At 46.5% G+C, this 20,397-nt stretch overlaps 1 protein-coding gene across 2 annotated transcripts; it reads left to right on the forward strand.

Moving 5' to 3' along the window:
* Positions 1-6,559: 6,559 nt before the first annotated feature.
* LOC129690747 (cytochrome P450 11B1, mitochondrial-like) lies at positions 6,560-12,260 on the forward strand. 2 transcript variants are annotated; one of them, XM_055626561.1, is made up of 9 exons: positions 6,560-6,804; positions 7,168-7,323; positions 8,786-8,982; positions 9,100-9,303; positions 9,560-9,711; positions 11,038-11,204; positions 11,431-11,509; positions 11,599-11,787; positions 12,147-12,260. In XM_055626561.1, exons 1-9 carry the CDS (start codon positions 6,560-6,562, stop codon positions 12,258-12,260), a joined length of 1,503 nt encoding a protein of 500 aa, XP_055482536.1. The 2 variants fall into 2 exon arrangements, with proteins under 2 accessions (XP_055482536.1, XP_055482537.1); XM_055626562.1 differs by lacking the exon at positions 11,599-11,787 and having other exon boundaries at positions 6,566-6,804.
* The last annotated feature ends 8,137 nt before the right edge of the window (positions 12,261-20,397 follow it).

Below are 20,397 nucleotides of genomic sequence, written 5' to 3' on the forward strand. Positions count from 1 at the left end.
TTTCTTTTGGGTCACACTGTCAGCCTCCAACACCTGTACCTGGTTCATAGCTGAAGACCTCCAGGGTGAGGGACTAGCAAGGCCAGGGAAGGGATTGAGAGAATCTTGGTGCCAACAAGAAATCTCTGCTGGGTTATTTTCCCCATCCTTTCCAGTGGCACACACACACACACACACACACACACACACACACACACACACAGAGTTTTGTGGGGACAGAAAGATAGATAGATGATAGGCAGATAGATAGATAGATAGATAGATAGAGATAGATAGATACATACATACATACATACGTACATAGGTACATAGATACATAGATGCATAGACAGATTATCTCTGTGTTTTGGTTAACGTGGCTTGACAATGGAGTTGGAACAGATGAGCTGGTGAGTCAGTACAGCATATTTAAGAGTAGGGACATCTGCCCTTGCTAAGGACTGGGTAGTGGTGGCATCAGAGATGCAGGGGGACCCCCTGTAGCCTGATAACGTGTGAACTTCCTACCGGGATGGTTGTCTTCTTCCAGGAGTTCAAGGTGCTGACTGACTTCTGCCAGTGCCCCCTGGACAAAGCTTTAATCTCCTGACTCGTGAAAGTGGCTCAGAGCACACGCATTTTGCAGGCTTCCTTTCAGCTGTGAATTTAGAGGAAAGAACAACTGTTTCACAGGGGAAGTACTGAAGCCCATCTACCTGAGCCAGACTCCAAAGTATGAGCCAGTGTGGAGATGGGGCCTTTAACCAGGTAATTCATGTAAAATGAGGCTACTGAGTTGTGCCTAATCCAATCCGCCAGAGAGCCTCACAGAGAGAGAGTGAGGTTACAGGCCCACAGAGGCAGCCTCTATGAAGTTGGTCTTCTGTAAGCCATGAAAAGAAGTCAGGGGATTTCTGCTCTCTTAGTTCCTTCACTCAGTCTCTCACCTCCTTGGTTGTGAAAAATGATCTTCTGTTGTTGAAGTTCTAGTTTAAAGTCTTTTGCTGTGATGGTAATAGCCAATATGACCTGCTAAGCACAAACTATCTGTGGTTAATAGTCCCCTAACACGCACACATACACACACAAATCCAGCTCATGGCACTACTATGAGGTGGTGAATATTATGGGGTATAGTTCAATAGGCAAGAATCTGGGTCTCAGAGGTATGTTCTTGAAGGAGCTGTTGTGGGGAGCAGTCTGGGATTCAGGTCTCTCATTTTCTGAGGAGTCAGCCTGTGTGTCATAATGATAAATTTTTTAATATTAGTAGTTTAAAAATTAGTGCACAAAACATTGGTTCCATTGTGATGTTCTTATGTGTTCACGGCTAATCTTGATTTCCACTTATTGATATGGCTCTATTCCTGGGAAAGCCTAAAGACTTCACAAAGCTCTGAGCTTATTCTTGCATTTAAGAGAGTGACAAGAATATTGTACATCCACAGTGAACTTTCTCAGGCAAAAAACCAAAAAAATCTCTTCACTTATAGTTACTCAAAATACCCCTTAGGTATAAACTAGCTAGGGAAGTGAAAACTGACAATAGTAAAATTCCCAATCCTCATTCAGAAAGGCAAAGGAGATGGACATTGGAAGAGGGAGAAAGCAGGGAACAGGACAGGAGCCTACCACAGAGGGCCTCTGAAAGACTCTACCCTGCAGGGTATCAAAGGAGATGCCGAGACTCATAACCAAACTTTGGGCAGAGTGCAGGGAATCTTATGAAAGAAGGAGGAGATAGAAAGACCTGGAGGGGACAGGAGCTTCACAAGGAGAGCAACAGAACCAAAAAATCTGGGCAAAGAGGTCTTTTCTGAGACTGATACTCCAACCAACGACCATTCATGGAGATAACCTGGAACCCCTGCACAGATGTAGCCCATGACAGCTCAGTGTCCAAGTGAGTTCCCTAGAAATGGGAATAGTGACTGTCTCTGACATGAACTCAGTGGCTGGCTCTTTGGTCACATCCCACTGAGGGAGTAGCAGCCTTACCAGGCAACAGAGGAAGACAATGCAGCCAGTCCTAATGAGATCTGATAGACTCATCAGATGGAAGGGGAGGAGGACCTCCCTTATCAGTGGACTGGGGGAGGGGCATGGGAGGAGAAATGGAGGGGAGGTGGGAATGGGAGAGGACAAGGGACAGGGCTACAGCTGGGATACAAAGTGAATAAACTGTAATAAATAAATAAATTAAAAAAGAAATTACAAAAAAGAATTGAACAAGAACTGAGATTAATGATCTGTATTTAGAATTTCTCTCTGAGTGCTGATTTTGTTGTTACTGAGTTTTACTGTGTTGTGTTTTAATTTCCTTTTGGGCCAGGCATTTTCTGATTTCCCAACTCCTACTTTAACTCTTGGTGTTTGGTATGTGTTTGTTATGTTCTTTGCAATTGAGACTTTCCATTCTTACTTGCAGCATTTATTTCTAGCCTTGTTTTCCTCTGTGTCTATAAAAGATGTGCCCATAATGTCATGAGATCTACATATACACACATATACACACATTCACTTGCTTGATTTGCTTGTGCTCATCTTGATTTCTCCACTTTTACAAGTGTAGGACGTCTTGCTTAGGGAATGGTCCTGCCTACAGTGGGCTGGGTCTTTCCACATCAATGAACATCATTAAGACATAGACATGCCCATGAACCAACCAATGCAGACAATCCCTTATTGAGACCCTCTTTCCAGGTGAATCTAGACTGTAGCAAGTTGACAGTTAGAGCCAACCACCCCAAGGGATACAGTTAATTGTGTTAGGGGAGGCACAGGTATAGCCGATTTTGTGGTAGCAGGAGCCTGAGGCTTGGACTCCTCATCTCTTTATATCTTGATAGAACAGGAGACAGAAAGCACGTATAAAACACGTTTTATGCATGGGGCCAGACAAATAAATCTTAAAGCCTTTCCTCCAGATAGCCTTTTCTCCAGCTAGGCCTTACCTCCTCAGTGTTCTACAACTTCCAGATCCAGAGCCGTTAGCTGGGGATCAAGTGTTCAAATATGCAATCCCGTGGGGGACATTTCACAGCCAAACTATAGCACTCTGTCCTTGACTCCAAAATACCCATAGGTCACAATGCAAAGGATTTCCAGTTCTCTTTAAAAGTCCCTGGGACTTAGCAGTTGTAATACTTTTCAAAAATCCAAAGTCTTTTTTCTGGGACCCAAGGCCATCTCATAACTATTTAGAAAAAAAAAAAATTACCAAGTAATGCATTCTCACATCCAAAGGCTCAGAGTAACGGTCTCTGGTCTAAAAGGGAGAAATAGGGGCTGTCCTGGTTTCATTTCTGCTGCTGTGATAAAATAGCCCAACAAAAAGCAGCTTAGGAGGAAAAGGGTTTGTTTGGCTTACAATTCCAAGTTACAGCCTATCATGGAGGGGACGTCAAGGAAGGAACTTTGAATGGCTAGTCACATATCTCCACAATCAGGAGCTAAAGCACGTGTGTGATTGTTCACTTGCTTTCTCTCAGATTGATTTCTTCACTTCCAGAAAGCTTAGGCTCCCCGGCTAGGGAATGGTACTGTCCACAGAGGGCTGGATCTTGCCATGTTAATGAATTTAATTAAAACCCATTCACCCATAGACACACCCACAGGCCAATCAAATGTAGACAACCCCTCACCGAGACCCTCACCTCAGGTTATCTTAGGTAGCGGCAAGTTGACAGTTGAAGCTAACCATCACAGGGGATCAGGCCAAAGCAAGAATTCAGCAGAGCAAGCATCAAATGCTTAAGTTCCATGATTGGTTGGCATCTTGAGCTCCAGATGGCATCATCTGGCCTCAGAGGGGTTGGCAAGCCCTACCTCTCTAGCTCTGTTGACTGTAGCATATTATCCCCATTGACCAGGCTCTACTTAACACCTGTGGCTTTCTGTTGGCAAACATCCACATTTCTGGTATCTCCAATATCCTGAGGTCTCCATTGTACCTTAGGATTCCCCTCACTGATTCCTGCACAGCCCGCTCAAGAGTTTCACATTGTCTGGCCTCAGCAGCTTTCTGGAAACTTGGCAGAGGCCTCTTTCACCCTCTCACTGCTGTATGCCTCATACTGCATGCCTACCAAATCAGCATCATGTGGATGATGCTTGAGTTCTGCTGCCAGCTGGAGGCATAGCCAAGGGCCCCTTCTATTACAGTCACGATAGTCTCTGAACACCTGCTTGCATGAAACGGGGAAAACCTTTCCTGCTGAAGAAGGTCCTGCTGGAGACGGATGCCCCAGGAGCTCTCTGTAAAGTCCCTTTCTTTTGGAATGAAAGCTTTCCAGGTGAGTTTGCATTCTGTCCTGAGTCTCAGAATAGGCTGGACTTTTAAGCTCTACAAGCGTGGGGTTTTAGACTCTAGGTGCTGTTCCTCTAATTCAAGTGCATGTGTGAAGATTCTCCTACAGTGTCAATATCTAACAGGCATGTCTGTTTGACCAAACTAACCTTCTCTCTCCTAGGTACAACATTAATTTCCTTTCTACCCTTTTCTTCACCAAAACGGTGTTTTCACATCTTTCTGCTTCTCTCACTATAAATGTGACAGAGCAGTGAACAACCCACTCCCGCCTGAATGTTGTGCTCTCTTCAAATGGCTTTACCAGACAACTTAGCCTATTATGTTTGATTTGGCCACATACAAATTTCCAAGGCATGAGTAAAATGCAGCCAGATGCTTCCTAGACCATAATACAATAATCTCTAATGTCATTCACAACAAAGTCTTTGCTTTCCTCCAGAGAGTCACTAGCCTAGACTTCACTGCCCTTATGCTAGAGAACATAAGAAAGGTTTTATGTTAAGATTCTGCAGAAGTGAGTGTCAGGGTGGAGAAAATGCAAACATGGCAGGCATGAAATAGTGCTTTCTAGAGTCCCCAAACTATTCCTACTGTCTCGGCCCCTTCCTGCACAAAAGAAGGGGGCTAATTCCAGAGAGTTACAGTCATCCCATGCTGAGGTAACATAGCTCCATATCCGAAGTCCCTGTCTTCCTGGGGATCAGGATTTCCCTATGTCTCCTTTTTGGACATGTGGATTCAGTCATGTAGCAGACTGTCTTTTCAATTCTAAGACGAAGTGGGAGCAACTAGAAAAGCAGACACCCACTTCCAGCAGGGGAAGATAGGAGCCTGTTGCCTCTCACTTGTTTGTGATTATCTGATGGGCTCTAAACACACCTCATCTTGAAAGCAGATCATAAGGGTTCATTTCTTATATTAGCAGAAAGAACCTGGATACCACAGTGGTCATGATTGGGCCTTGGTGTGGGAGATCAATTAGGGAAGGGGTAGAGGATCAGGTCGGAAGATGAGAGAGCAGATAGGACTGGAGCTGACAGGGAAATATAGGCTTCCCTTCAAAAGTCTGGAGGATGGCTCCATCAGAAGCTTAAAGGAGAATAAGAAAGACAGCTGTGACATACAGGAAGGTCATGGTAGACGTGGGAGTCTAAAAGAGAAAGAGAGCCTTTAGAGACATCCCCTGAACAAAGGAAAAATCTGACATCTAAAGCTTTTCAGAGTGGGAATGGGAAACTGTATTTATGAACTCAGTGCCAAGGACCCAGATCCTGGATAAGACCACAAAGTCATCTTGTAGCTCTGAAAAAGAGGGGCTGGGCTTGCTTCCAACCTTTCCCAGATCTATGTGCTCTTTCACAGCAGGGACCTGTCTGCTGCAGGGGCATAGCTTGATTTATGGGAGCAAGACAGCTAGAGCACCTGTGATATTATGGATCATTGGAAACAAGCAGCCTGGTCTACAGAATGAGTTCCAGAATAGTCAGGGCTACCCAAAGAGACCTCACCCCTTCCGTCAAGAATAAGAAAAAGAAAAATACCCTCCTCTTTATAAAAAGTGTGTATGTGAATATACACATATGGATACACGCATGCACATATGTACGGGGGAGAGGTTTGACTGTGTGTGTGTGTGTGAGGTCTTGGAGTAAACCTAGAATGTTCTCATTTGACTACTGATGCTCTGGCGTCTGCCTGCCTCAGCCTCCCCACTGCTGGAGCGATCCTCTCCCACTGATGTGCCTCGCTCGCTTTTACAAGGTTCTGAAGGATCTGAACTCAGGTTCTCTGCTTGATCCACTAAGCCATCCCCTTACCCTATGGCAAATATATTTGTTATTTCTCACTCGAGATTTCAAAAGCAGATTCACTGAAATGTGAATTAGGGTAGTGAATAAACAGCCACCCTCCTTATCTGGCTAGTGATCTTGATGTCAGGATAAATCATTCAAGGCTCCGCAAGAAGTCAAAATATACTCATCTGACTGTTTTCTCCTTGGGGAGGAGAAAGGGGCTCTGCTCGCGAGTGGACGTTCCTCTGGTGTCCTTGTCGACTCTGTGCCTGACCTCAGCTCTCAGCCACCAACAGGCATTGCAGGGACAGGACCAGACAGAAGGCTCTTTCCTTCTTCTACCTCCAGCAGAGCCATCAGCTCTGACTAAATTTCTAGGGCAAGTCCAGGGACATAGCCTTCAATGACACTGTCAGTTGGCAGTTCATGTCCGCAAGGCGAGATAAAAGGCCATGGACTGAACGGAGAAGGGAGCATGGTAATGGCACTCGGGGTGAAAGCAGGCATGTGGCTGGCAAGACCCTGGCAGCGCCTACACAGCAGGAGGGCGCTGGGCACCACAGCAACGCCAGCCCCCACGACACCGCAGCCCTTTGAAGCTATACCGCAGTACTCCAGAAACAAGTGGCTGAAGATGCTACAGATCCTGAGGGAGCAGGGCCAAGAGAACCTGCATCTGGAGATGAACCAGGCCTTTCAGGAGCTGGGGCCCATTTTCAGGTAAGGGCCTTCCTGACCCACAGCTGAGCACAGACAGAGCTCCCTGCCTCTCTGCTTGCCCAGGCTCTGCCGGGTATGAGGTGAGCAGCAGGCATTCCATCCTCAGGGAGTCAGGGAGGGAGCACAGTAGGTCATGGGCCTGACTCAGGGATACCAGGCTTCTCCACAGGGACAGAGAAAGAGGACAGAGTGCAGGAGCGCTGAAGTGGAGAGGAGTCAGGCAGGCAGTGGGCGAGCCCTCCTGTGGGGAAAGCAAGGGCTGGGAGAGGATGAGGCAAGGGAGCACCCTGACAGGCCTGGTTTTCAGGGAGCTCAGGTAGAGGCTATTCCACCTACTGCCAGACTCTGTTCTTCACCCCACAGGCACAACATAGGAAGAACAAAGATAGTGTCTGTGATGTTGCCAGAGGATGCTAAAAAGGTGCTCCAGATAGACGGCCCACACCCCATCCGCCTACCCTTGGAATCCTGGTTGGATCACAGAGAACACCGTGGCCTGGGTTGTGGTGTGTTTTTGCTGTGAGTGGACACTGGGCATGAGGAGTGGGGGGTGAGGCTTGAGTCCTGAACACAGGATGCAGAATTGGCTGGGGTGGATACAAAGACCAGCCCCCACCAAGCACAGATTGGTACCGTGCCGTGGAGGTTATGGGTTTGGGGAGGAGGGAGATGGCCAAACATGGGTGAGAGAAGCAATGATTCCCCATCTGGCACTTGCCCTGAACAGGCCTTTCCCAGTCTCTCCTCTCAATAGGCTATCACACTGCTCCAGCAAGGTGGGGATGGGCAAGACCCTGGGTAAGGGCCCCAGCCAGCTTCTGCCTGATGTCCAGCAAGGCAGTCTCCCTGCCCTAGGGGAGGCTTCTCTTACAGAGATTTGGGGTAGACAGTCCTGGAGACTAAGGGGTGGAGAGCAGAAAGTTAGCTCTTTGGGGCTCACAATCAAACACTGAATGGAGTGGGAAAAGCAGGGAGCGTTTCCTCCAGTGGCTGTGTGCACTTCTGGAGAGGCAAGCAGGGGCTCCTGGAGGCTTGGGTTGTATGAACTGCAAAGGGGTTGTTACTACTGGGAGTGCAAAGGAAGTCAGGTTTGCGGAAGGCCACCTGAGACCACATAAAGAGCCGTATTTTCTCAGTAACAGTTCAGGGAAACGAGTTCCTCGGAGACTTGACTGCCATTATCTGGGAGTTAGGGAGAGGCTCAGCAGGCAGGGAGGCAGAGCCATGCACATATGTATGTGATGTGTGCGTGCATGTCTTGCATCCGTCTGTTTGTGGAACTTGATTTGTTAGTATGTATGTTAAAGCGTGACCGTGTGATGTGTCCAGATGTAGGCTGTGTATTCACCCCAGTGTGCATAGCTACTCTCCTAGGTTTGTGCACACAGGGACTGGAACCTTCACACATATTTTTGAGGTCCTGTGTGGGTACATGTGTGCATGTGCGTGTTGTCGCTGCCGATGGTTGCAGGCTTTAGCATACCAAAGAACAGGTATTCTACATGTGTGGCTCAGTGTGTAAGCTCCTGCCTGTCGTTTACTGGAGAATCTCCATGGGAGCCCTGTGCCCTGGGCTGGGGTTTGTAGATGCTGAGAGTGGTCCTCCGCTGAGGCTCCTGCCTTAGGGAAGATGGGATCCCTTAGCTGAGCTAGGAAGATGCTGATGTCTCAGAGGCCACACAGTCTACGGGACTGTCAGGGGGAGTGAGCTCAGCTAGGGCTTCTCCTCGGGGGAGGTGGGGGTTGGCATAGGCTGGGTGGGCAGAGCTTGACAGCAGTCTCCTTTCCCCCTGGCTGTGGATGTATCGAAACCACCTTCGAGGCTGCTTTGGAAGAAAGGAGTGGGGTCAGGACGTGCATAGTCTGCCCCTGAGCCCAACACCTCTTTTCCTCCAATTTCTTTGAGAGTCGGGAAGATGTGCACAGGCCTGGGCCAGGCCTTTCTTGGGCGGTGTCTGTAGCTCTGCTCTGTGCTCTGCAGAAATGGGCCCGAATGGCGCTTCAATAGACTGAGGCTGAACCCAAATGTTCTGTCACTGGAAGCCGTTCAAAAGTTTGTCCCTATGGTGGACACGGTAGCAAGGGACTTCGTGCAGAACATGAAGAAGATGCTGGAGACCACCCATGAAAGCTTCTCCATAGACTCTTACTCCAATTTCTTCAACTATACTATAGAAGGTGTGTGTCCTGGGGAAGGTTCCCGCTGGAGGGAGACAGGGAAGGCTGAGGCCAGGAAGGAGAGACAGCACTGAGACCAGTGACAGCCCTGGATCAGCAATAGTATTCTCTTTGCAGCCAGCCACTTTGTTCTTTTTGGAGAGCGGCTGGGCCTCATCGGCAGTGACCTGAGTCCTGGCAGCCTGAAGTTCATCCACGCCTTACATTCCATGTTCAAGTCTACCACCCAGCTCCTGTTCCTACCCAAGAGCCTGACTCGATGGACGAGCAACCGGGTGTGGAAAGAACATTTTGAGGCCTGGGATGCCATCTCTGAGTATGGTGAGGGCCACTGAGCTGGGCAGCACCACGGGGGCAGGGAACAATGGTCACATGATTGTCATTCACCTTTAGTCACTTCAAAGAGCTGGGGCTACTTAAGGCCCTTCCTGTGATTCCATGGAGAGTTTAGAATTGTATAGCCCAGCAATGGTGGCATATAAGCAGGAAGAGCTGGGTGATAGGGACACGGCAGCTACGGGGATGAAGCAGAGGCCTGTCCCAGCACCACGACTCCAGGTTTTCTCTTCTTCTACAGTCGCACAATGTATCAAGAGTGTGTATCGAGGGCTGGCAGAGGGTCACCTGAAGAACTGGAGTATCGTCTCAGAGCTGGTTACAGAGAGTGCTCTGACAATGGATAGCATCCATGCCAATTCTTTGGAGCTCACTGCTGGAAGTGTAGACACGGTCAGCATCCCATGAATTCCATCCTAGACCTCATGGTGTTTCCCCAAAGCATAGTCACTCACAGTTCCCTCCTCACCTGCACTGCCCACTCCTGTTCCCTCGCTGTGGCCATTTGCTGTGAGGCTAGTGAAGTGTCTGAGCAAAGGGGATCCTAGCTACACAGCTGTAGTCAAGACCTGCACATCCAAGTTCCAGGCACAAACCGGGTTAGTTAAAACCTTTTGAGAAGCAGCCTATCCCTCATCTCCTCCAATACACAAGCATGCTGTGGGCCTAAAACAACAGCGAGTGGCCCAGAGTCCTCTGTTGGAGTGTAGAGCAGGCCTACTTGTCAGGGTGAACTTGAGGCAGATGCAAGGGAAGACAAGGCTGAAGGGAGTGACAAGCACCCAGATTACCCACTGATGCTGAAAGGAGAAGATGGCAGTACAGTCTAGTGGGGACTGTAGGCCCAGATGCAAATTCCTGCCCGTCAAAGGACAATTCTCCAAGGGACTGCTCTGGGCTAGGCTTCTTGAGTAGGAACAGAGGACTCAAGTTCTAGAGAAGAAAGAGTAACAACAGAGGTCAGGATGTTCCTACCATGCAATAGTTCATGGGAGGGGATGAGGAGCAGCACAAGGCTTATGGGAGTGAGAATAAAGAGGTGTGGGAACAGTGCAGACAGAGACCAGGGAGTCTGAAAAGCCAGAGTTGTATGCACACCAGCCAGGGCCTGAGGAGACAGCAAGCTACCTGAAGCAGGGCCAGATGAGGGCAACAGGGATCTGGGCCCCCTTAGGAAGGGCCATGAACCAGGTCTTGTGCCTATCAGCCAGCATAAAACCAGGTTGATATGCCCAGTGTACAGCATGGAAGCAGATCAGCGGCTTCCGGGAGAGAGAGAGACCTAAGATATTGCTTTTGTGGGTGGTGCCATTGAAAGAGGCATTTTGGATCTAGGGCTCAGGGCTCACGCCAGTCAGGAGAACTTAGTGTGAAGTGGTTTGGACAAGGCCAGTTCTGGGGGACATGTGGACAGCCAGGAGTACAAACAAGGTATCAGGGAGGGCAGAGGTGGGTGACACAAGGAGTCCATTTCAATGGGCTCCAAGATCACATTGTCAGTACCCAGCTCTAAAGGTGATGAAGTGTTGGCCAGGAGTAGCATGTCAGGAGGTTTCCCTCAGGAGGTAGGGCAAAGAGTTCAGGTGAACATTGGACGATCAGGTTGGGGCTCCCAGGATCCCACCCTGTACACACCATGCACTTTTCCCCAGGGAAGGGCATCTTCATAGTGGGGTGCCCTTTAGGAGAGTGTCTGAGATTGCTCTCTGTCTCCTGCAGACATCAATCCCCTTGGTAATGACCCTTTTCGAGTTGGCTCGGAACCCAGATGTTCAGCAGGCCCTTCGGCAGGAGAGCCTGGCAGCTGAGGCCAGCATTGCTGCAAATCCTCAGAGGCTTAAGTCAGAATTGCCTCTGTTGCAGGCTGCCCTTAAAGAGACCTTGAGGTAGGTGCTGCCTGCACCTCCCCTGCCTTTCTGTGCCCTCTTTTAGATGGGAGGAGGACAGCCATGTTCTTTGTTCTTCTTTCTATGCTATTGTTCCTCTGGAGGTTGCCTGAGTTCAGCAGAGCCAGGAACCACACCTCTGGAGGATCTGAGGGAGGAGGGCACATGTGTGGACAGGAGAAGCCCTTCATCTCTGAGGCCTCTCCTGTTGCTTCCTCTCCCCAAGGCTCTATCCTGTTGCTAGTATTTTGGAGAGAACTCTAAGCTCAGACTTGGTGCTTCAGAACTACCATGTCCCTGCTGGGGTGAGTTATCCTCATACACCCACCAACTGCCCTGTTCTGCATCACCTCAAAGAGGCAGCTGACATCTTGCCCTTGATATCTGCCCACAGACATTGGTCCAGTTTTATCTGTACTCCATGGGCCGAAACCCTGCAGTGTTCCAAAGGCCTGAGCGTTACGTGCCTCAGCGCTGGCTGGAGAGGAAGAGGACTTTCCAGCACCTGGCCTTTGGCTTTGGGGTGCGCCAGTGCCTGGGGAGGCGCCTGGCAGAGGTGGAGATGCTGCTCCTGCTGCATCACGTGAGCACCTGTGGGAATCAGGGGTTGGGGGCAGCTGGATGGCGGATGACTAAGACAAGCCTGGGGCTTCTGGTTTACCAGAGCAAGCACAAAGGGGAGGGGGGAGAGCCTTAAGAATAAGGTCCAGTAGGATGAGACTCGCAGTGTAATGTGGGCAAGCTGAGCCTAGATAGATCCTTAGTGGTACCTTGAGGGGTGGGTGTGGTCTCTAGAGCAGGACTGGGCTCTCAGTACCCCAAAGGAGGTCCTCTTGCGGGATGGTGGCAGCACCCTGCAGCTCAGCAGGAGAGGAGCCAGTGCTTTGACCTGCTGAGGAGGCCAGATGGAATCATCTCATACCCACCCCAACCTGTTTCCAGATTCTGAAATCCTTCCACGTGGAGACACAAGAGCAAGAGGATGTGCAGATGGTCTACCGCTTTGTTTTGATGCCCAGCTCCAGCCCCCTCCTCACTTTCCGGCTTGCCAGCTAGTAACACAACACCTCCCCCCTTTTTTGGTGTCCTTTGGAGGTCAGCAGCCTCTTCCTGTTCCCTTGACATGCTACCCCTTTTTTTTCCCTTGGGGCACTATGCCTGTGGCCATGCTAGCCTCTTGTCTGTGATTCAAGGCCAGGGAATGGCTCTGGAGAATTGCTGCCCCTTTGCTGTCTCCTGCCAGCCTCCTAATGTGGTCATCCAAGTGAGCCCATATGCTGGCCTCCTGTCTGGTCCCAATCATCCTTGTTACTCTCTTCCTGACTCCTCTTCCAAAGTTTCTCTGTATTGTTTGAGTGTTGTGCAAGAGGAACCCAGCATCAGAAAGGACATCTCACGTCAATCGTTAAAGCCCACGAGATCGCATTGTAACATGTGAGGGGAGACAGAGCTGGCCAGGCAATTAATGTGTATGCTGCTAATGTCTATCCCAGCTGCCGTGTAGTATGGCTCAGACCTCGCAGACACAGCGGCCGCTTTGTGATCACCCTCCAGTTTAGACTGTGCGTACGCAGGTCCTGGGGATGCTAAGAGGCAAGGGTCTCAGGTGTGGTGAAACAAGCTTGTAGAAATATCCTGCTAATACAAGGGTCAGACACTGGCTAGCGAATTTCAGAAGAGTTTCTGTATGTATCGTCTCTGGTTAACAATGAACACAGGCCAGATTCACTTGAGGCATTCAGAGTGAGCAGAGTGTAATGCCTTCAGCCCTCACGTTCCTGCTCTGGCCAAAGCACAGCGTACACAGCACTCAGGGGGGTATGTGCCCTGAGTTACAAGCACGCTCTCTTTGCCTCATTCTTTCTCAACTGCTTTGATAAGATGTGAACTGTATCTCTTACAAACAATAGAAATGTGTTTGTTTTTTGCATTGAAAAAAAAAATCGACCCACCCCTCAATCCTTCAAAATCCAACTGTAGAAATTAGTAGAAAATGCTTGTTCATTCAGTGCAAGGTTCTAAAGCCCTCAAAATAAAAATCACTTCCAAGGGCTGGAGAGTTGGCTCAGTGCTTAACAGTACTTGCTGCGCTTGGAGAGGACTTTGTTTTGGTTCCTAGCAACGATGCAACAGCCTGTAGCTCCAGCTCTTAAGGGTATGACATCCCTTCTGGACTTCTTGGACACCTTCCACAGACATCTAGACAAACAGTAAAGAAGAAAAGTCACTTTAAGAAGGTGAGAAAAACATCAAAGCCCCCTGGTAGAGCAGTAAAAATCCATGAACAGATGACAAACACACGCATAAAGAAAATACAACGTTATCTCTGGCTCTTCATCTCTGTGGTGTCCTCTCCCCGATGTGAAAACAGTCTACCCAGGAGAAAACACCAAATGGTCCACATTTGTTGGTGTGCTGCAGAACACCTGAGCAGGGCTTGAGGTGTCAGTCATAAAGCTCACAAGAGAGGAGAGCCTAGGACATACTGTTGGTAATCAGGCAGCTCTGCCATCAGCCCCAGGAACCTGGCAATAGCGAAACACATCAGCACCACTGAGACACCTTTTCTGACCACCAGAAGCCACATGTTGGTGTCCGAACATGTGCTGAGTTGCGACAGCTGTATGGCAGCTTCAAAGCACACCCCTTGGGATCCTTAAGCAGGCATCTCTATAGCCAGCCCCCAAGGGACCTGACAAATGGGGCACCAGGCATCTGTGAGGCCCCCTTTCCCCTAATAAAACCTCCCACGTGGAACCAGTCGCATGACGTGATTTGTGAGACCTCAGTGCAACTCCACCGCACAGTCCTAACACCCCTACCTCCTGCACATGCGCAGTGTCACCTTATAAAAGAACCCATCCGCTTTTCCTCGATTTCTTCTTCCCACCACTACCCCCTAAGCTGCGTCTGTGTTCCCTTCCTCTAATAAACCGCTCATGTGAGGCCTTCCTAGTGGGGGTGATTTCTTGGATTACATTGTCTAAATCCCAACACATACGCTGACCACACACCACAAGAGGTGTCTTGGGTTGGATCCTAGAAGCAAAACTAATGGACATTACTGAAAAAATTGGAGAAAATTACTGTTTTCTATGATTCAATTAATATCATTATATAAAAGGGGTGTGTGAACACACACACATACATGTATGCATACATGCGTACTGGCATGCATGCATGTGAAGACAGAAGCGGGCCTTGGGTGTCTGCCTCTATTGCTCTTGATCCTATTTATTGAGACAAGGTCTCTCACTGAACTCAGAGTACAACAGTTGGTGGAACTATGCCACCAGTGAGCTCCAGGGATCCACTCACCCTCATCTAGCTTTTATGGAGGTGCCAGGGTGCCGGAGGATCCAAACTCAGGACCTCATGAAAGCATGGCAGGCATTTTGCCAACTGTGCCATCTCCTCAGCTCATCAAAGTTCATCTTTTTGCATGGATAAACACTCCATGATTTCATGAGATATCAGCTCCAGAGAGAGTTAGCAAAATGATGGGGTAAATTGTTTGTACTTGTCTACAGCTCTTGGTAACTCTAAAATGACTCCCGAGTGAATAGGAAGAAATCCATGCATGGGCTATTTCTTTGCCACAACTTAGTAATATGAGCTGTATGTTTATATAAAAGGGAGCGGTTGAAAAACTATGGTTTGTTCTCAAGGGGCTGAACTTACAGCTTCTCCTTGCAGGGAACAAGATGAGGTAGGCCACAGAAACCAAAGCTTCCCCTTGTTCTTGCTTTCTTCTCAGCTTGGAGTCACCTTTACATTCCTGATCAGAAACACAGGAAAATGAGAGATGGCTCAGCAGTTAAGAGACTGGCTGTTCTGTGACAGGGCGTGGGTTTGGTCCCCAGCACCCACATGGCAGCTCAAAATTATAATTCCAGTTCCAGGGGATCAACACTCTCTTCTGAACACGGCAGTCACTGCACACGTGTGGATCATGAACATACATGCCAGTAAACCATCTACACATATACAGTAAGAGAAAATTAAAAAATAAAATGTGTATGCACACATTCCCACATACATACGCATGCAACTTAAATCCAAGTGTAGGGCTCTTTGGAACAGTGCTTAGGGTTTATGATACTTCTTCATGTTTATAACACTTATCAAACTTAATGACACTCAGATGTTGGAGGAACGTCCAACTGTGTTTTCAAATGTTTATTTCAGTGCCCTGAGATATAGTTACAGCCCCGCCATGGGCATTGCTATGAATGCTGAACTATCTCCTGCAACCATATGATGATAAGAAATGTTCTGAAATTATCCCTGGTTGGCTAAGTAAAGACGCTGAAGCCTATGACTGAGTAGAAGAGAGGGAGGTGGAGTTTTAGGCTCCGGGCTTGGGGTCCAGAGAGGAAGAAGTAGGAGAAACGATAGTAGAAGATGTAGCAGGAGAGGAGGAAGCAGGGAGAAGGAAGTCTCATGAAGCAAGATGCATGAGGAGCACACGTCTGTAAGGAGAGAATAATGGAGCAGAGGCTTCCCGGGAGTCATCAGATTGGCAAGGGATTGGCTTTAAAGGTACTAGGATTAGAATAGCTCAGACTCTGCCCAGCATAGTGCTTACAGTTTAATAATAAACCATGGCCTCTCTCTGTCCGTCATTGGGGATCTAGATAGTTAAAGAAAACTGCTGTCCTAAAAATTTACTGCATTCATTAATTTAGAAAGAATATATATTTTTTTATTCTACACTCAGACACAGACAAAACGCCACATAGTTTTAAATATGTAAATCTCAACTTGTCCATTTCTTCTGTTGTCATCTCAAAGTCTGGTAAGTCAGAGTTTGGTGATGTTACCACGAGAAAGTTAAAATAACCTGTAATAAGCACGAGTCAGTGCTTACCTTACTGGGGGTATGAATCAGACAAGCCTGTCATTTTTAATTTTTGACCCTTTTAAATCAATCCTGATATAAAGAGACTTAGTGACATTAACAAATTAACACATGAACCAATTAAAAGAAAGTTTTACCCAAACTACAGTCATGGGAAGAGGATTACATGAGAGATGTTAATTTCGGATCATAAACTACCTTGTTACCAAGAAGGGCAAAAAATCTGTATGTGTTAACCCTGTTCTTGTTGGTCATTTAAAAAATTTTCAAAAACGGCTGTGCACATTGACACAGGCCTATAATTCCAGCACTCTGAGGAAGGTATAAGCAGGTGGATCTCCGTGAGTTTGAGGCCAGCCTAGTCTACAGAGCAAGTCCAGGATAGCCAAGGCTACACAGAGAAACTCTATCTTGAAAAACTAAACCAAAGAAAAGAACTAAAACAAACAAAACAAAAATTGAAAACAAGTTTTGTGAATAAAACCATTATGTTAAAAAAAAAACCCTCAAGAAATAAGTTCTGAAATAGCTAAGGTACTTATTTTAAAACAGACATTTTCTTTTTCAAGATAATTTGTGTGTGTATGTGTGTGTAGCCCTGGATGTCCTGGAACTAACTCTGTAGACCAAGCCGGCCTTGAACTCAGAGATCTGCCTGCCTCTTGTCTCCCTATTGCTGGGATTAAAGGTGTGTGCCATCACTGCCCAAGTGGCAAATGTTTTATGAGCTTAGGGGTGATCTTAAGTCTTATCATCCACATTAACCCTTTTAAATATAAAACATAAATATTAGACATAACACAACAAAATAAATCAAATATTATGTACTAAATTCTGGCAAAAAGAAAGAAGACAGCTGATGAAAGTTACTTATTTAGTAGTGTGGACAAGAATTCCAGAAAAGAAGCTGTGTAACCAAAGACTGATTAAAATTACAGTTAGGAGCCAGTTTCGGTGGCACACACCTGTAATCCCCGCACTCGGGGAGGCAGAGGCAGGCGGATCTCTGTGACTTTGAAGCCAGCCTGGTCTACAATATAAGTCCAGGACAGCCAAGGATACACAGAGAAACCCTGTCTGGAAAAAGCAAAACCACACCAAACCAAACCAAACCAAACCAAACCAAACCAAACCAAACCAAACCCAAATCAACCAACAAACAAAAAAACTACAGTTGGGGCTAAAGAGATGGCTCAGTGGCTAAGAGCAGAGGACCAGGATCAAACTCCAGGACCCACATGGTGTCTCAGCATAAGCTGTAACTTCACCATCTGACTTCCCTCCAATTGACATTGAACACACAAAGTATATAGGCATACTCGAAAGCAGAACACCCAAACACATAAAAAAAAGAAGACAAAACAGAAAATCAACAAACATGCAACAAACAAACAAACCCTGCAGGGATGCGCGCAGACCGGAATGTCGCAGCTCCAGAGTCTGAATTAGCCATCTTCCACTAGCGTTAGCCCACAGAACAGCATATCCGTGACCACCTCTGTATCAGAACTACCGTCCTGTGACCAACAGACAGAGACCTTGGGATCCATTAACTTAACAGACCACTAGGAGCTACAAAACAAAAGCCCAAAATGTCATCAGATAGCATCCTGGGCCTATAGAAATGCTTCTCCCACCTGGCTGTAGTCGCCTCTCTGCAGTCCCCACCAATATATTTTAAACTTGCCTTGATTTATTACTTTCGTTGCTCAGTAAATCTATAAAACCTTCATGAAAATACTTCCATAATGAAACATGAAACTTGAGGTTACTGAAATCTGTGTTCCCAGGCCATGGTCCCGAAAAAGGGCTCTATAATGAACTACTTCTTATTCCCTTTAAGATTAGAGCTGTAGAGTATTTTCTGCTGTTGTTGGTGAGAGACTTTTTTTAATTTTTATTTTATTTTTATTTTATTTTATTTTATTTTATTTTATTTTATTTATTTATTTTATTTTTAGGGAGGCCCACCAACAGAGGCAAAACCCTGAAGAAAATGTCATGGGTAAGAGTTCTTACCACGTATTTTCTGGGGCCTGAGAGACGTGGCTCCTTTTTGCGTGGACACAAATTTTTATTTTTTTCCTGTAAAATCACACCCCAGTCTCCTTTTTATATAAGCAAAAGGCCGAGAACATTAAAATGTGGTGCTAGAGTCCATCTGCTGCTGAGGCCACAAGTGCATATACAGAGGAACCCTTCCTCTCTCACAGGCATGACAGGCACCCTACAGAGACAGCCTGTGGTCCCTAGACTTCCACATACCAGGGCTTAGCACCTGGGAAAGTGAGTTTACATGAAAGCAGGTATCAGCAGCTAGACCTTCAACAGGTGAACCTTGAAAATATTCTGCCACTTCAAAGAAATTATATGTATATATAACATATATATATAATATACATAATGTATATGTGTGTAAATATATTGTATATGTATATACACATATCTATTCCATTAGGATATATTAATATATACATATATTAATGTCTATATATACACACACACATATATACCTTAATGGAATGAGTTATCAAAGACCAAGCTTCATAAAAGTCCAATCCACCTTTAACAGGTGAACCTTGAAAATATTCTGCCACTTCAAAGAAATTATATGTATATATAACATATATATATAATATATACATAATGTATATGTGTGTAAATATATTGTATATGTATATACACATATCTATTCCATTAGGATATATTAATATATACATATATTAATGTCTATATATATACACACACATATATACCTTAATGGAATGAGTTATCAAAGACCAAGCTTCATAAAAGTCCAATCCTAGGTAATGTCCAGAACATAACAATCTAACAATCTATAGAGACCAGAAGAGCAACAGTACAGGTTGGTTGTTGGCTAAGGACAGCCTGGATGGTTCAGGGCAGGGGTCATGAATAGCCCTGAGGATTGCTTTGAGGGAAAAGCACTGGAAATTTGGCTGTGCTGGTGATGGGCATATCCATATACACAATATACAAACACTTGAAATTGACATATTCAATGGGTGAGTTGTGCATGATGTGATTTGTATCTTACAAAGCCAGCAAACATAATGACTAAAGTCACACAAACAGGCACAGAGCCCTCATATGGGTTATGACCTGGATGGTACTACTTACCAAAACAAAACAAAACAAAACAAAACAAAACAAAACAAAACAAAAAACAAAAGCCAGCCAGAGACAGAGGCCCACAAGAAGATCAGGACAAAACATGATAGTACTTGTATGTGTCCACTTAGGTGTGCTTCCTAAGCATGTGAGGCATCCCCAGTCTAAACGCTCTTGCAATGGTAACTTGAAAACATAACTGACCTTCACATCGGTGGACTTCCCAAATGTGGGTAGCTTCAGTGCAGTCTGTTGAAGGCCAGGACAGCAAAGCCCCAGGGACCTTTGAATGGGATTCTCCTCTGGACACTGTACCCTAGACACTGTTTCTGTCCTGCGGGTTTCAGGATTTGGATTCACGGCTGCCTTGTCAGTCCTGAGCTGAACCCATAGCCTGATGCTGTGCCCACAAATTTACATAGCCAGATCTATCACGGCCAATTCTTTAAGGCAAATCTCTCTGTTGGGGATGTGTTGGTTTACGATATGTAAACATGTGTTTGTTAAAATTTCAAGTTGGAGATTTTAGTTTGTCCACACCTGTTCTGTGTCTTGTGTGGAACGAAGTCTTTCTCAGGTAGAATTAGCTGAATTCTGAGGACTTTGAGGGGTATAAATATGACAGCCCAGAGGAAGAAGGTGCGCCTGCTTGGAGGAGGACTGCCCTCTGCTGGTTCATCCTGCTCTGCATTTACTGTTTGCTGATTTGCTGCTTACCTGACTTCTGGACGACTGACACTGGGAAGTAGCAGAGAGGACTCCACCCCGTCTCCACTAACCTTCTTTCTCTCCTACCCAGTGTTGAGGGGTTGAAAGGGAGGTAGAAGAGTTTAGTAACCCTAAGTAAAGTAGGTTTGTTAAAAAAATTATGGTCAACATCTCTCCATCTATCTCGCTGTTCCTCTGTTTCTCTCTACCACACTCTCTTGCTTTGTTTGTGTGCGTGCATATGCACAGTTCCAGAGAATTTTTCATGTGAAGAGACCCCCATGCCAAAACAGAGCCACATGAATGCACACATACTCATAAAATATAAATGTAATAAAAATTTGAAAATTAGTAGAGACTGCCAGGGGTTAGTAATGGGGAAACATGCTGTCTCTTCAGTGACATCAGGTGGTATGAAGGAGATAAGCCAGTTCCCAAGGAATTTGTCCCACAGCATAGGGAAAACACAGGTGTGTCTGTCAGGCCCAGCAG

The sequence above is a fragment of the Psammomys obesus genome, unplaced genomic scaffold (genome assembly GCF_907164565.1).
Source record: "Psammomys obesus unplaced genomic scaffold, mPsaObe1.curated_primary_1811, whole genome shotgun sequence".
Taxonomy (NCBI): domain Eukaryota; kingdom Metazoa; phylum Chordata; class Mammalia; order Rodentia; family Muridae; genus Psammomys; species Psammomys obesus.